At 42.5% G+C, this 17586-nt stretch overlaps 1 protein-coding gene across 1 annotated transcript in view; it reads left to right on the forward strand.

Moving 5' to 3' along the window:
• Positions 1 to 17586, forward strand: part of CNGB3 (cyclic nucleotide gated channel subunit beta 3) — a 57656-nt gene that overhangs the window by 12250 nt on the left and 27820 nt on the right. The window contains exons 5-9 of the mRNA XM_045003136.1: positions 910 to 1118; positions 4191 to 4241; positions 6750 to 6836; positions 8720 to 8784; positions 11475 to 11597. Coding sequence (XP_044859071.1) covers positions 910 to 1118; positions 4191 to 4241; positions 6750 to 6836; positions 8720 to 8784; positions 11475 to 11597 — 535 coding nt within the window. The remainder of the gene's footprint in view (positions 1 to 909; positions 1119 to 4190; positions 4242 to 6749; positions 6837 to 8719; positions 8785 to 11474; positions 11598 to 17586) is intronic.

Consider the following 17586-nt stretch of genomic DNA (forward strand, 5'->3'; position numbering starts at 1 on the left):
CTTCCGTGTAGACATTCGGGCTTGGGCTGGAGCCCAGGTTCTAACGAAATGGGAAGATCCCAGAGCTCAGGCTGCAGCCGGAGCCTGAACATCTACACGGCAGTTAAACAGCCCCTTAGCCCAAACCCTGAGACCCCAAATCAGCTGGCATGGGCCAGCCACGGATGTCTAATTGCATGTAGATAGTTCCTTAGAGATCTGTGTTTACCTGGCGTGCACTGTGGCATGCTACTATAAGGAACCTTTACAATGAATAGTTACTATGAACTGGAATAATCCCTATTTCTTTCTGGATATCTGGGGAAAACAATTCTAATTCCATCTATAAGAGTCTGACAAACAAAGATGCTATAGGGTTATTTCTCTAGTATTGTCTAGTAGGCATGTAGACAGTACACTAGCTGAAACCTGGGGTACCACGAAGGAGAAAACAGGAGTGATTACTCCAGTAACATTAGAGAGCCTTTTTTTTTTAAGATCTCCTTCCATAGTAATATGTCATAAGTTTTCAGAAATATTATCTCACCTCAAACTACATAGTGTTCATACTGCCCCTCATACGTTCAAAGCACTGAACTGATATGAACAGATTCATCCTCACATCACTCCATGAGCGAGGTGAATCAGTATTACTATCATCAGCATCCCTGTTTGACAGATGGGGAAACGCAGAGAAGTGAAGTGCCTTACCCAAAGTTACACAGCAAGGGAATGGCTTAGTCACCATTAGAACTCAGGATTTCCTACCTCCCAGGCCAGTGTTTATTCCTCCAGATCACAATGTCTGGTACATTTGCAGATTGCTCTGCTTTCCTTGGAGGATGAGCCCTTTATTCCCAAACACAGAGAGAAATAAGAAGATGATGATTTCATACTGATTAAGTCACCAGCTCCTGTTTTCTTTTCCAGATCGACGCTATGTAGTGTGGCTTCTGATCGTTACCATTGCTTATAACTGGAACTGCTGGTTCATTCCACTGCGCTGTGTGTTCCCAGTACAAACACCAAGCAACATATTCTATTGGATCTTCGTAGACACCATTTGTGATATTTGCTATTTGTGTGATCTGTTGGTGTTCCAGCCCCGAATGCAATTTGTAAAAGGTGGAGATATAATAGTAAGTAATAGTGGGAAGTGGAATTTCCACATTTGCTATTGTACTTTGAACTACATTATTAGACATGAAGCAGAAACTTGTTTAACCTTAAATAGACTTTTTCTTGCAAGGCACACCTGGGCTTCCTTTTTAACCAAGTATATTTATGTGCTTCTGCACTGATCTTCAGCTCTTTTGCTTTGGAAAAGAGGCAACATACATTTCATACTGTACATGCTACACCAGTATTCTAATTACGCACAACAGCCATTGAAAAGGTAAAGGCAAACTCAGAAGTGTCACATGATAGCAGCAAGGTCAGATTTAAAGCTCTTACTCACCCAAATTACGCAGCTGGAAAAGAGCAACTCGATGCAGCTTCTCTGGCAGCTGAGACCACATGGAAATATAGCCAAAGAAATGTGTGTGAAATTTGCAACTCTCCACAGAGTCACTCATATAGTACAGACGTTGCAGATGAAAACGGAGGCTTTTCTACTAGCCCAATTTTCTATGCTTCAATTACATATGGGGAACATGGCAAAAGCATATACAGAGGTCACCTAAATAAAAGCTTTGGCCACCTTTTAACATGACAAACTTTTTCCTTACAATATCCTTTGGTAAAAGATTTACTATTCAATTTCCAGCCTCTTTACTGACATCAAAAGGCATCAAGTCTCAAAAAATCTGAAGTCAATGATGAAAAGAAGGAAACAAGTAGAGATTACTTAGCTATCAAAAACATGCATCTGAAGAAGTGGGTTTTTTACCCATGAAAGTTTATGCCCAAAAATCTGTTAGTCTTTAAGGTGCCACAGGCCAACTCGTTGTTTTTAAGCATCTGATAGTAAGTAGAGAGGGCACTGATATTGGCAAACACACTTCATCTAGAGTTGCATGAACAGAGTGGCTTAGGAAGGACTGGGATATGGCAATTTATTTGAGAGGAGCTAGAAAATTTACTGAGGAGAGATCCATAAAGCCTCTGCTGAGCTAAGGCTGGCAAAGAATATCTTGCAAAGTTGATGCAAGGCAATGACCCAGTCAGCTTCTGAGTAAACTAACCATTTGGCCTACTATGCTCAGGTTGCATTATTCTACCTGGGCTCTCCCTCAGTGTCATTTCAGCCTAAGGTAATTTTCAGTACAACAGTATAATACTGACTGATTCCATCACACTCACTTACTTCCTGACACAGCTGAAATTCAGCAAGCCAGATTCCCCAGAGGTTCTATGAGGGCAGAATGTAGGGCTCTCAGTGGTGGAAAAATTGCCAGAGAGAGAAAGGGTTTGCAGTGGTACAAGGCACCTGCCACCTCTCTGCCAGTGAGTAGGCTCACAAGTGACTAACACAGCCAAAAAATATCAGTGCTGCCAAGACATCTAGGGGATGCACTGACTCAGCACATTCTCTGAGCCTCCACTAGTGGGACTCCTGTGGAGACCCTGGCAATACTTAAAGGTAGGAAATGCTGCCTTCAGGTCTCCACTTAAAGGTAGGAAATGCTGCCTTCAATTTCTCTCTCTCTCTCTTTCTCTCTCACACACACACACACAAAAATCCCTTGTGGAGTGCAGTGATGCTCGCTGGCATGAAAAGATGTAGTTTGCACCATCTTATGGTTGCAGGGGTGTCTCTAAGCCACCATATCTGAAAGCGAACAGAACACAAGCAAACTTTGCTGTGCTCTGCCTCTCTAGAAATTTTGAATCTACTGAAGAGTTACTGCTGATTTTCCTGCACATGTTCCCAATCCCAGTCTTGGAGCATCACCTTCCAGTAAACATGGGACCTGCCTGCAAATTTCAGATTCAAATGTGGACTTTTCCCTTTTTCAGAGGCATTGGGATCTGAGATTTTGGTTGGGTCCTTCTCCCCCCTGCATGATTACTTTGTTTCAGTAGCAAGTTTAATAAACAAATGAAATTAACATGCAAAAATGAGTTTAGATGACATCAGATATCACAAGTGCACAGCAACAAGAAAATTCAAAACCAAGGGTATGTCTACATTGTAATTGGAAATGTAATTGCAGCTTGGATAGGCATCCACAAGCTAGTTTTAATCTAGCTAGTGCAGCTAAAAATAGCAGAAAAGACACAATGGCACAGACTCCGGCATAGACTAGGAACATGAGTACTTAGCGAGGGGTGTATATTGGTTTGTACAACCCCCGCTATCTCATTATCACTGTTATTTTTAGCCACACTAGATTAAACCAACTTGTGTATGCCCATACGAGTTGCAATCACACTTCCATTTGCAATGTAGACATACCCTCAGACTGGTGTTTCCACCTGTAACTTGGAACCAGCTTTAACTCAGTGTTTTTGTATATTACACTGCACCTTCTGTGCTATAGGCTATTACTTAAATTCTACTCTCAGGTCTCAAATAGACATAATGTGTGTCTATATTAACTGTAGTGCAAAGAAATATACTTTTCCATGCCAAGTTAGTCATTGACAACCCTTCTTAAATCCCAGTAAACTTGAGTTTTGTGAATAAGGTTAAAAGTGTAGCATAATGAAGACCACTTTTCTTTTACTTGAAGCTGTTTGTACAATTCATGGATTTTAAAACCAGAAGGGATCATTATGATCATCTAGTCTGAACTCCTGTATTTCTCTTAAAGGTGTAAAGTGATAATAAGGAAAGATAGAAAATAGGTCTGCCTTGGTATGGAAAAAACCCTTATATTTTAAAGTTATTTTAAAAAACACCTCTGATATAAATACAGTAAGTATAATAATAGATACAGTCCTTTAGAGACTTCTGATTAGCCTTTCCTAATAAGGTATTACCATCAGTTCCCATGGTGAGCAATTTGAAAATAAATGTCTAATCATTATTAATGAATTCAGTGTTGATTGTTCTAATGCTAACGATGGTGCATTTATTTAGCTTTCAAAGACCTGATCCCTCTCAGAGATACTCATAACTAGTCCCTGCACATGCCCTGAACCACTGAGCTTTGCCACTGACTGTAATGGGTGCGGGGTCAAACCCTGGCCTGAACATTCTCAGGAACAGGGCTTTGGCAGATTTTTCTTAACTATGCTTTTCCCCCCTTTCTTTATAATTTTAGACAGACAAAGTAGAAATGAAGAAACACTACCAGAAATCTCTGAGGTTTCGGGTGAGTAGGTTGCGTGCTACTTTAGAGTTGCTTCAATGCTTTAAATTTTAGCCTTGGAGTTCCACAAAGCTTTCCATGCTCCAATATTCCTTGTAGACCAAGGAATAATACTAAGGGTCACTGACTGACTGCCATTCTAGCTTCTCACCAATTAAATCAAATGCTATGCTCATAAATATTGTTTATCATTAATAAAATATTGCCTTTGGCTGTGTGACTCCCGTTGACTGCAATGGAAGATAACTCTGTGAATGCATTAGATTCCAAAACAATGGCTCAGTAGAGATTTGTTAAAGAAAGAAGCCTGTGCCCAGCTTAAAATCAAATGGTAACTTTAATTAAGAAACACTGGTACATACTTTTGATAGTAACACATGATCATAAATAGTAGATATCACTTTGGCTCCATGTAAGTAAATCTAAAACTCCTTCTAACTTTTAAAGCGCAGTGCCTTAGATAAAATCAAGGACGCATTTTATTTTAGGACAGTTATTTCACTTTATTCTGAAATGTAATTTTCTCAGCAAGACTGAAAAGACACCTCTGAAATTACAACCTACGGCCCTGCTCCTGCAAACACTTTTGTACATGCTCCACTTTAAGCACACAAGAAGTCTCATAATTCCAATGGCAGGACTTGAATGCCTCAAGTTAAGCGATGCAGAAGTCTTTGCAGGATCAGAGCCCAAACAGACCAAATACAGACAATGGAGCAGGGAAGGGATTCAACCTGAAAGCAAACTGATGGAGTGGGTATATAGGGCCTGTGTCTTAGGTTTGATCCTTGATTTTTACTAAAGTTAGTGGGAGTTGATGGTTCTCTTCAGCTCCCAGGCCTGGGTTACACTACATTTTGGAATTTTATCATTCAATTAAATACTAACTAATTGTCACTGCATATTAAAATGTATGTGGCTACATTTTGCCTTTCCTTCTGTGGGTGCATTAGAGGAGAGACAGTGGCCAGGGGACGCTCCTTCCCCAGTCAGTACTTTTTTTTCAGGAGTCAGGTACAATCTATCTCTCAGCAGTGGGAAGAAAAGTATGGAGTCAATAGCTAACGGCATTTCTCAGGGTGGAAGCATTTTTGGGGAGGTTGAAGACAGGGTTCTGACCTCCATGAGCCCCTTTTTCTCCCTCACCACAGCAGCAGCAGAGTAGGGTCTGAGCCAGAAGCCACTTCCAGGAGCGGCTCCTTTTAAGACACAGCACCTGGTCCAGGGGTCTCAAACTCCCAGCCCATGGGCCATCTGTGGCCTGCAATCTGCCCCAGTGTGGCCCACAGGGCTCCAGCAGTTTTGGGGCCGGGTCTCTCCCTTGGCCCCACCTGCCGTCCCCAGGTGCTCCCCCCTCAGGGGCCCCAGCAGCGCAGGGCTGTGCCTCCATACACTGCTCTCACCCCAAGAACCCCTGTGGCCAATGGGATGCTGCGGGGGTGGTGCTTGGGGGCAGAAGTGCATGGAGGCCCCCCGACCCACCCTGCCTTGGAGCCCCAGGTAAACGCCGCACCCCCAACCCCATCCCAGAGCCTGCACCTGGTCCCCACACCCCCTCCCGCTCCCAAGCTCCCTCCCAGAGCCTGTGCCCCATCCCCACACACCCCCAGCCCCTAAACTCCCTCCCAGAGCCTGTACCCCCTTCCCAAACACACCCCAGCCCCAAAACACCATCCCAAACACCATCCCCAGACCTCCTCCCCCACCCAAACTCCGTCCCAGAGCCTTAGGCAGGTGCGGGGTGGAGTTTTTTTGGGGGTGGGTTCTGGGCGGCATGACTGACATTGGCCTGCTAGGAGGATTTGAGGACTGGCACTGGCCCTAAGATAAATTGAGTTTGAGACCCCTGACCCCCCTGCTGGTTGGTACAGCTTCCTTTCTCTCCCCAAAGCAGAGTTTCCACTTGGAAAGAATCAGGAAGAGGGAACCACATGTGAAAAATACACTTAACGTACTGCTGGAAGGCACGCTGAAACTATGATCATTTGGGCAATAAAAGATCCTGAATGGGATAGAAGAGAATGGTTGCCTTGGAGGAAGTGTTGCCTACACCGGTTGTATAATTATAGCAGGGAGTGCCCTTCCTCGTGCTCCCCACAGGTCCCGGAGGTATTATGGTTTTGAAAATCATAATACTTCTCAGAAATGATTGTGAGGTGAGCCATCACCCCCTCTCCTAAGCCCTCAGCATCTTTCAAGTTCATCAGCACCATAACTGAGCCCACATCATTTAATTATTAAGAGCAATGTTAAATATCCAAGACATTGTTAATAATCCTCAGTAACTATATGAAAATCTGAGATGCGTGGAGCATAAGTAAGGGCGCAAGAAAGCTCCTGGTGTTTTCCTAGAGATGGTGTTGCTTGTCAGTTTCTCAGAGATAGATGGACACTGGATGTTGACTGTTCAACTTTCATATGCAATGATTATTAAATCTTGCCATGTTCACTACAGAATGTAAACAAGTTATAGTCATTGTCAAGTCTTAATTGAACTGTGCTCTTCAACAGCTTGATCTGGCATCAGTAATACCAGTTGATGTTTTATACTTCATCTTTGGGTTTAACCCAGTGTTTAGAGCAAACAAGTTGTTAAAGGTAAGACCAGAGAATTTATTATGACTGCTCATCCACTGGAAAATATGAAAAGTTAAAAACCTATTGAAGATTTAGTATGCATATTTGGGAGTCTTTAGTTTCTGATTTTGTGAATGCTTCCTCTTTCTAAGAATCTAAGCTACAGAATCAAACTACCACCAAATAAATAAGAAAAATATGTTGTTTTAATAATAGGATAATTGTTCTGGTTATTTTTCAGCTGATTTTACTTACATTTACTTTCTGACTTGTAAACAGTATTTCTGTGATCTAGACTAGTTTGTTTCTACTAGTTTAAATTGAAATTGTTTTAAATACCTTATTTAATTTGCCAAAAAAAAATTTAAAAAACAGTTAAGATTGCTAAATGAGAATAATGTACTTACTGCTTATCTATCACATTACTTACAAAATTCAACCACTTAAAAGCAAAGGAGTGGATGGTTAAGGACAACATATATCTTACACTGCCTATTTAATAAATATAAGCATATTTTTCTTCTCAAGTGCAAGAAATGTACAGCACCCAGTATGGATGGGCTGGGAAAGAGACAGATTATAACTCTGCCCCATCTCTACATCACCTTGCAGAACAGGTCAGCTGCATCATGGGAAGGTGCAGCCTGCACAGCCCCCCTGCATCAGCCCTTTTTTTTTTCCCCAAGCTGCCAATAGGGTAGTGGAACTCCACATACCCACCCACCTCCCACCCCAACTCAGGCTAGTGGCTAAATGCCACCCTTTGGCCCTGGCATTTTACTATTCCTGCTCTTGAAAAACTCCCTGCTGAATAAATCAATGTCAAAATCTCTCTCTTTGTTACATGTACAAAGCACTTATCACATTATCTAAGCACTGCACAATGGGAATGGCATCTGTTATACTGGCAAAACCCTTTCTGGAAGTCTATTTTATATGCAAACTTATGCTAAAGATTTACCTAAAGAAATATCTTCCCTTATCATATTTAGTAGCCCTATACTGACTAAGAAATTTGGGCTGATGAGAAGGGGTGTCATTGGTCTGATTGATTTTTTAATGTCCTGACTGGCAACATGGAACCAAAATGGTAAGGAAGAATGTAAAGCAAAACGCTATATAATATCAGGCAAGACAATTTGTGCTAGACAGAAAACAAAACCAGCAAAAAGTACCTGTTAATGTTAAAGGCGTACAGCAAAACTAAAGTAAAAATAGTTAATGTGGGAGAATTCAACACAGGAGCAGATTAACTAACCTTTAAAAATTCATCATGAGACCTCAAGTGATGTTACAGTCTGCGATACCCTCAGCTAACTAGGAAGTGACAGGGATTTCAAGAAGAGGGGAAAGGATTTTTTTAAATGATTAATTTACTTTGGCAAAATTATGTTCAGCCCAAGCAAGTACATTTTTAACCGAGGAAAAAGTCATTCATCAACATCATCAGTCATCACACTAAATGGCAAGCAGGCACGTCATTTGCTATGGGACAAAGGGGACAGTTGCCCCTCCCATACATTGGTTTGCCCCCACCCCCAGACTTTTCATAGGTCTGTATGCACCACTTTTTGCCTCCACCAACTTTATATGTGATTATATCCTGTAATGTTCTATATGCTGACATAACTTTGCCCTGCTCCATATTTTACTGAAATGACTCCCCTAATGACAAGACATCATCCATAACATAGCTAATAGGGACAAAGAACACCAAAATCTATGCTGAGCTCAATTTTCATCTTAGCTTTGCAGTTCACCTTTAAACTAGATGTTTTAGGAATGTCAGACAAGTGAAAAATACATTATTTTCAAAATATGTATGTGAACCAATGTCAGTCCCATTAGAAAAATATATGTTATAAGGACCATGGTTTGATTGCTTTTATTTGGTTTCCATCTAGCATATGGCCTTCTTTGAGTTCAACGACCGGTTGGAAGCTATCCTGGATAAAGCATACATCTACAGGTACGTGAGCAGCAGACTTACAGTATGCAAAGGTTGGCACCGAATTTCAATCATTGTCCTGAACATGCGGGAAGGAAGACAAGATGCCAGGCATGAATTTTCCCAGTCCCAAAAAAAAGCAACTAATGCAATGCCTACAACAGACCAAAAAGGGGAGAGAAGAGCTGTTAGTCCAGGCATAAAAGGGGGTTCAGGCTTGAAGGACAGGGTATCCTCCCTCGGGTGTGCAGGGGTTAATGGCTTACTTGAGTCCCACCAGCCCATCCACTGGTTCAGATGATGCCTTTTCTCCACTGGTCACCCCAACTCCCAACCCCAAGGGTGGGGGGACCCTTAAAGGAGACAAAGCCTTTTTGGTTGTGGGGGTTGCATTCTGTCTCCCAGGTTGTCAGTCAAGCACAGTGTTGAATATGATAAACCCCAAACGACTCCTCTCGGTTATTTTTTAACTGTCTCTCTTCATTATAGGCCCTGACCCTACAAACACTAATGTACATGGGTAATTTTATTCACACAAGTAATCCCATTCCGTTCCGTTTGATTACATATGTGAGTAAAGTTACTCTCATTCATAAGTGTTTACAGGATATGGGGCACATGTCACCACACCAGACAGAATCTAAAGACCCATAAAGGGTTTATTTAATGGGATCATTAATGGAGACTTCTTTTGCTTATGGCTGAAGTGAGATTCTGTGTGGTAGTTTTCTAGCACATAGCAGCAGTCATGATGCCAAGGTTGTTTGAATGTTTTTCTTTGTGCACTGCTTTCACCTTACCTTTGCTATGTACAGAATCTTCCCCCAATCACTGTCTTAGCTGAACATGGGGTGAGAATCAATGCAGCATAGACCTTGGAGAGTGAAAGCATGGGTGACTTTACATGACTGTTGTGCCTTCTTTATTACAGGCTGCTCTAGGAAGCAAAACAGCTCCTAAATAACAGCACTACCCTATGGGCTGCACTGTGGCTAAGAATGCCCATAATGCTGCTCCCAACTTAATCAGCCCCACCCCCTCACCCCCAATCATGCAATGCCATTTGCCTTATACCAAGTCTTGTGGAGGGTGGCTTGTAGAGCAGCACAGGTTGCCGTATGTAATGGCCGCAGCCGGAAACATTTCCTTCACACAGCTCGGGGGCTTATATGGTTCTTGTATGCTGCTGCAGTGGGAGCAAGAATCCCTTCCATGACACCTTGTTATATTTCAGACAATTACATTTAAATGATAGACTTGGGATTCTTGCATTACAAACCAAATATTTTATGAGATTTAGGCACAGAAGTTACATTCAAAAGGAAGGGAGAATATTATCTATGTATTACAACCTATTATCTGCTAAGCAAAACAGAGACGGATGTCTTGGAACTTCATCTTATGTTTTTAGCTTAATCTTAAGTATTTCTTAGGTGCTTATCATGGTATCTAGATGCCATTTGAAATTAAGATTCATAGGCCCATTCACTGTGCTTGATCAGTGTGCATGACTCCCTTGCATTTCAAAATCCAGTTCAAAAATACCTTCCTTACCTGAAACCTTTTAAGAATTGCTGTAGCTAATTTCACAGACCTTGTCTTTCCCTCTTCCCCACCCTCTTCACTCATTTAGCGCCAGATTCCTCTCTGTTCTGTTAGCACAAGGGCCTTCTCCTATGCAGCGCCTACCAGATGAAGCAATCTTGTTACAGCTCTCTGTATGGACTCTCCATCTCATCTCATTTCCAGTCTCATCTTAAAATTTATTCTCTCTTACCTTGTCTATACCTTTTAATTTTTTTTCCTCTTTAGGATTTACTATTTTAACTCTGTAACTATATTTATAAATGATATGAGGTGTATGGTATAATAATCTTCAACACTTACGTGGTGCCATCCATACAGATGGTTCACAAACATTAATTGATTCACAAGTCTCCAGTGAGAGAGGTAGGATAAATATTATCCCCATTTTCCAGATAGAGAAATTGAGGCACAGAGAAAGTAAGTAGACTTGCCCAGGGTCACATAGTGAGTGTGAGAGCTAGAATTAGAAACGACAGCTCCTGAGGTAGCCACTAAACTACATTAACCTCTTTGCTGAAGGACTTAGGATATAGTTTATATAAAAGACAATATTCAAATCAAAATTGTGTTGCATGCTCAATGAGGGCACCATATTTTCCTTTTTAAAAAATTGGGTGAATTAGGTGCTCAAGAGACTGAGGAACCAAAAGTACTGGCAGGAACGGGCATTTTGCAAGCTTCCTCATGCAGCTGTCAATACACATAATTTCTGACCTGAAACACCTACTGCTCCAGCCCTGAGCCTGTCTTCAACAGAGTCTACAGTACATTGATTCATACCCTACAATCCCATTAATACAGTTTCACCTTTCTATAAACATTTATAACCAGTTAAACCAATGGTTTATGAAGTCCTAAGAGAAACATAATTTAGGAATGACCCTGCATCAACTATTCTATGAAGGTGATTCATTTGGCCTTTGGAGGAAGGCAGAGGCAGGAGATGGCACAGTGGAAAAACAGCTGGCAAATACCGGTCAAGGTGCTGTATTGTGGCAAGTAATAGCCGGTATTAATACGGCTATTGATCAAAATCAGGGAGTTCCATATTAAAGGGAAAATAAAAACAAGCTGTTTTCCAGGAATTATATCAGCTGTGATGTGCAATATGTTGTCCTTTACAGAGTCATTCGAACAACTGGATACCTGCTGTTTATCTTGCACATTAATGCATGTATTTATTACTGGGCCTCAGATTTTGAAGGAATTGGCAGCACCAGATGGGTGTATGATGGCAAAGGAAATATGTAAGTCCTTCTTTTGCAAAAGATTTTTGTTGATTTTTTCCCAGCTTTGCTTGCAAGGTCTGCCCTTATTTTTATAACTGCTTGGATAGCTAACTTTTAGCACCATTACTGCTGATTGTGGGTAATGAATGGTGCTAATTATTTGGAGGGCAGGTGCAGTGAATAATTACTTTACCACTTTCCATTTTTATGGGTTTATGAGTCAGTTCTAACCACTAACTTAATTAAACATTTAAAATGCAACGCGGGTCATAAATTAAACTTACTTTTAGGTATGCACCTGGGAAGTGTTACAATCATTTGAAAGGGTCTGGGGAGTGGAATTGGGACAGACTATACTTCAAGGGAGCATCATGTAATTTAATATAACATTTTACCCTCTCTAGACTCCATGGTTATTGGTCTGAAAGAGGTCCCACAGGGTTTCTGTCATTTTCGACAAAGGTCATGCTTAAGCATGTGGTAAAAAAAATCTCCAGTGGGAAGGCGTAGATATTGGCATACTCTGCCAATGGCTGCTCACAGTAACTGTGGAACTGGTGCCAAGGAATAGCTGTTAATTACGATGAAGGAGAGAAAGAAGGGACAATAGCAAAGTTATACAATATATATTACAGGTATAGATGTATAAAAGCATTTGAATTTCTTTCAAGGACAGTGATAAATTTAAAGCCTAAATTTAAAGACCTAAATTTGTCCATTCATTACCTACTTTGAAAAAGAACAGGAAACTGGCAATGTAAGTAAGTCTTAATCCAGCTGTAGCCATTATCTTTAATAATGTGCAAACATGGGGCATTAGCTTGTGATTTTATCAGACCTGATGAGCAATGCAAAATTAAGCAGGGGATCAGTATTTTGATGGGAGATCTGCAAAAGAAACCCAGATGCGGCAGAAAGTGGAGTAGGCATATCTGGGGATGGAAGATCATATGGAAGGCAGTATTATTAATCAATGATTATTAGTAGTAATTAGGTTATTTCTAAGAAAAAATAAGCTTCAGTATATGCCTTAAGTTTCCATATCCCACTAGAGTCCTGGGCTCTGGTCCTGCAAACAGATAGTCCTTCTGAACACACTAGGCATATTCATAAAATTAAAGCTAAACCTGTGTGTAATTGATAAAATCAGAGCATCAGATTGCCATGATTCTGACAAGAATGAGTAAGAGTGAATTTCAAGTATAGATGTTTAAGTCAGTATCATTCTTGATTTACTTGCCTCGTAATTAAGGAGGGACCTAGACAACCAGCTCCTGCCTCATACTGATTCTGGACAACATAATGAGGGCTCTGTCAGTAGAGAACTTACTTTATCCTTTAAAATTCTAGTTTCTTCTGGAATGGCCAAGAAGACAAAAGCAGAAGGTCTTCACATTTTTTGTGGACAGAAATATTTTACATTTACGTTTAGGAGACCTAATAGTTCTTCTTTGAGTGGTTGCAGATACGTAGTTCACCCAAGTATATGCGTGCCTAGTACATCAAAGCCAGAGAACTGTGCTTAGCAATACCCATCAGGGTGGTGCTTGCACTCTCTGGCCCTAGAAGCCCCTCTGTGGCTATATAAGGCTGGTGCTTCCCTAACCTACTTCAGTTTCTTCTCACTGCCTGCAGCTTGAATCAGAGCATTCAGTGTGGTGTTCACCTCACATTTGTTATCACAGTGTTTCAGTGGTTTTTTTTTCTGGAAATAGTTAGTTTAGTAGTACCTTAAGTGTCATGTAGGTATTAGAGTTTAGTCCAGGGTAATGCCTTCTCTGGGTTTCAAACATTCTGCACTGTGTGGGGTGGCTATATTTACTAGTGACCCCCACTCGATGTTTACTGTGCCTTGGGGAAGAGCACATTAAGGAAAGGTGCTCTATTTGCTTGTCCTTTAAGAAGAGACCGTAGGTGGCAAGGGACTTGGTTTGAAGAAGCGCCTCATGGAGGAGGCCCTGAGGCCCACTTCAGCTCCAAGGACTGCCACAGATCCTCAGGTTCCTTCAGAGAGCTCCTGAGCCAGTATGGACTTGGGGTCCATGTCCGGACTCATTCACCCAGGAGGAAGAGGGATCATTCCCCTTTCTCCGGTTCCCCAAAGAAGAGAACGCACAAAACGAATCTGAAGCTGCTCCAGTATCTGAAGATACTTCTTCCTCCCCATCTAGGAGGAATGCAGACCGGCACGTGAGTCTCCCAGTAAGTGGGAAAGAGCCAGGTCGGCAACCGACTCTGTACCGTCAACTCCAGTACTGCTCCAAAGTTGTCCGTTGAGTCCGGTACCGATGACAGTGATGTCAGCACCAACAGTGTCCACATTGCCAATGTACCAGGAAGCAGTGGACTTGCTGGGCTTGCCTGTTCCTGACTCACTACTCATTCAAGAGCATTTGACTATGGTGGTCTTGCCTTCGGTGTTGTTGGCACCCTCAGCACCAGTGACCGATTTATCAGTGTCAGCACTATCATCTACACTACCTCAGAGCAGGGCCCTGGGTTTCAGTCAGCTTCCAGTTTGATACTGAGGAGACTGCCAGTGCAGATGCTATCTTCAGTACCAATGACAATTCCAGTGCAATCTACATCTGGGGGCCTGGTACCAACTTCATTTCAGTATGCCATAAGTCTGGATGAAGCATGCGCTGCATCCAGAGCTGACTGTAACAATGTTTTGGTCCCTACACAGCTTTCTGCAATAATGATGGAGTCTATATTCTTCCGTAAATTGCACTCAAGATGAGTGAGATCTCCGTATGTTAGAGGTGAAGCAGTGCTTGGTGTTCTATCTGGAAAGGACTAAACCATTTTGTTCATTACCTTGGATTTTGTCTCCTGTGTGGATTGAATGAATGATCCACCATTCTCCATAAAGATGATTTCCTGCATTATCATGGCTTTTGAAGTAGCTCAGGCTACATTCCCACAGTCAATATAGGCTCATTCCACAAGAGCCCAAGCGATACCCATTGCATTTCTTAGGGCAGGTCTACAGTACGGGATCGATGCTCTGAGATTGATCCACTGGCAGTCGATTAAACGGGTCTAGTAAAGACCCACCAAATTGACTGCAGATTGCTGTCCAGTCGATCTCTGTATTCTACCCCTGACGAGAAGAGTAAGGTAAGTCAACGGGAGATTTTCTCCCATCGACCCCCCTGCAGTGTAGACCCCATGGTAACTCGACATAAGGTATGCCGACTCCAACTACATTATTCACGTAGCTGGAGTTGCGTAGTGTAGGTCAACTTACCGCGGTAGTGAGACATAGCCTTAGTGATGTTTCAATACTGGTCATCTGCAGGCCTGCTACATGGTCTTCCATATGCACTTTTGCCAAACATTATGCATACACCATGGCATCTAGGTTGGACGCAAACTTTGGGAAGGCAGTTCTGCAGTCATTGTTTAAGTGGACTCTGATTCCCACCTCCTGAGAGTACTGCTTGTGAGTGACCTGAGGAGAATGCACATCTGCATCCACTCGAAGAAGAAAGGAGGGTTACTTACTGTATTGTAACTGTTGTTCTTCAAAGTGTGGGTGCAGACGTATATTCCACCACCCACCCTCCCTCTACTCTGCAGATGACCTTTTACAACACCAACATATCATCTTACCGCTATTTCCATGTAGCACTGTACTTATAAAGAAGGAATCAGATGTAATCAGCAATTTATTTCATCTGTGCTTGGAATGCACCAAAGTGTATTTTTCAAATACAGCTGATTCAAAAGTATTGCACTGCACTGAACATTTCAACACCTAACTTCTAGGCAACTAGCCAACCAATGGAAGCCACAAGTGCTGGGTTAGAAACCTAGGCTCCCTCTGTAATGCAAGGGGAGAGAGAGTCACTCGAGAATGGGATCTATAAAAGACAGCACACTAGGTGGAGAGCTACCTAAGTGAGACAATACCAGATGACAAGGAGAGGGATGGGTTCTAAGCCCCAGCACCCTCTCAGAGTTAGTGGCCCAAGTCTAGGCTGGAGAAAGATACCTATCTCTGCTTGGGATCCACAGATGGAGTCTTTCCTGGAATCATGTGCCTAAGCTGTTTCTTGCAAGAACAGAGGCAGCATGTGCCTAACTCCAGACCAAGCGGCTGGGTGCTGGGAGGAGGAGGAGAGATGGGAAATCTCTGTTTAAATCCCTTCTCATCAGGCAAAGGGGGGAATTAAACTGGAGGGCTCCCACATCCCAGGTGAGTTCCCTAACCACTGGCTAAAAGTTATAAGGGAAGCCACTGTGCCCTCCTTCCCCAGCTATTTTGTGTGGAGCTAAGTGGGGATCCTGCCCGGCAGGTGGGAGGTGGGGGCAACATCTATCTTCACCAGTGTAACTCACTGCTAGTCTAGTCACCACTACGAGCTCTCTCGTGGGCAGGCATCGCGCCAGGATAGTGCCCCCTTTTGGCAGTTGCTTCAGCACTGTGGTGTTTTCTCTGTCAGGTAACTCGGTCCTCCAGTGGAGTCACCATCTTTAGTCTACCCCTTCCAGGTCCCAATTGTCCAAAATGTCAGAACAAAGTTTCTGCCCTCTCTGGGGATCTACTTCAGAGAGTCCTCAATTCTGTCTGCAAGCTGCGTGCTGAGCTCAATTATCCTTCTGAAAGGCTTGTAACTCCCTCCATGGGGCCAGTGGGGGATCCCAGGCTCACCCCTAACTCTGGGTTCCAGCCCAGGCCCTATGATGCACAGCTAGGTCACAACCCTCTACTCACATAGCAGTTTTCCCTAGGCCAGTGCCTACCTGGCTCTTTCCTCCCTTCTGGGTCTCCCAGTCTCATCCTCAGTTATTCAGGGTATCTCCCAGGTCTCCCTGCTGACTCCAGGACCTATAGGTGCCTTCTGGCTCCCTGCAGTCTTTTCCATCCAGCCTTTCTCCAGCTTTTATCAGTTTTCTTCTCCAGCTTTCATCCAGTCCTCTCAGCACTTAAATCTGACTTCTCTTATACAGAAGTCAGCTGATTCCTTTCAGGTTTTCCAGTCAATAGGGCAAGCCACCCTGTTACAACCTGGTTTGAGGATTGTGCTTGAGCTTAGGCATGATAAAGGTTTATGGGCTTGTGCCCGAGGCAGCAGTGCTCATGCCCAGAGGCAGAAACATAGGCACCTAGGGGACTTTTGCAATGAGAATTTAGGCATCAAAAAGTTTAGGCGGCAGCTGAGCAAGGATTTGGGAAATACAGTGGTGCCTAAATCTTAGGCACCTAAGTCCCTTTATGGATCTGGGCCTGAGTCAATACTGAAGCAGTGCTCCAATGTTGGAGGATACCATGCTAATGGAGGACATGTAAAGCTAAGGTCCTGATCTCCTGTCATTAAAAATGCTGTATCATTTCTAGTAAAGAGTAGGGATAATTTAGCCCAAGTATCCTGGCTTATTCCTATTGGGTAATTGCATTTTGCTTACATACAATTTCCCCTGGGGATATGGCTTTCTTCACTTTGTTCATAAAATTATATAATATTGATATATAAACTTCAAAGTCAGCCCATAGGTGAATGCACTTTGGTACTGAATTAAATGATTCTTCTTATTCTTATCTCACACTTATATTACAGTAGCACTTAGGGGTCCATATACAACCCAATCTTAATAAGTGCTGAGGGTTACCTGCAAATAGATATCCTGTAAATGGGTGTATTCCTCTTGCAAGGGGCTGACAAGCAATCGGCAACTTACAGGATTGGGCCTGTGATGTTAGCTGATTGTTGAATATTTAGGGCTCTTTTGATTAGAGGCATTATGTGAACATCAGTTATTATTGCAGATTTACTGTGAATTTAAACATGCCAGACAGTTCTTGGAACATTTGCCTCCTTAGAAAGCAGAAACCAAGAGCAACCTAGAAAAATAATTAGAAAAACAGCCAGCCTCACAGCATGTGTTATTAGGCTCTGAGCCTAGTAATGCATATATTTCCTTTCATGTACCAATCAGACTTGCCAGCATTTTAGGAAGGAAAATATTTCAGTGGTCTCAGACCTACAGAGTGATAACA

This window comes from Mauremys mutica, chromosome 2 (assembly GCF_020497125.1).
Source record: "Mauremys mutica isolate MM-2020 ecotype Southern chromosome 2, ASM2049712v1, whole genome shotgun sequence".
NCBI lineage: Eukaryota > Metazoa > Chordata > Testudines > Geoemydidae > Mauremys > Mauremys mutica.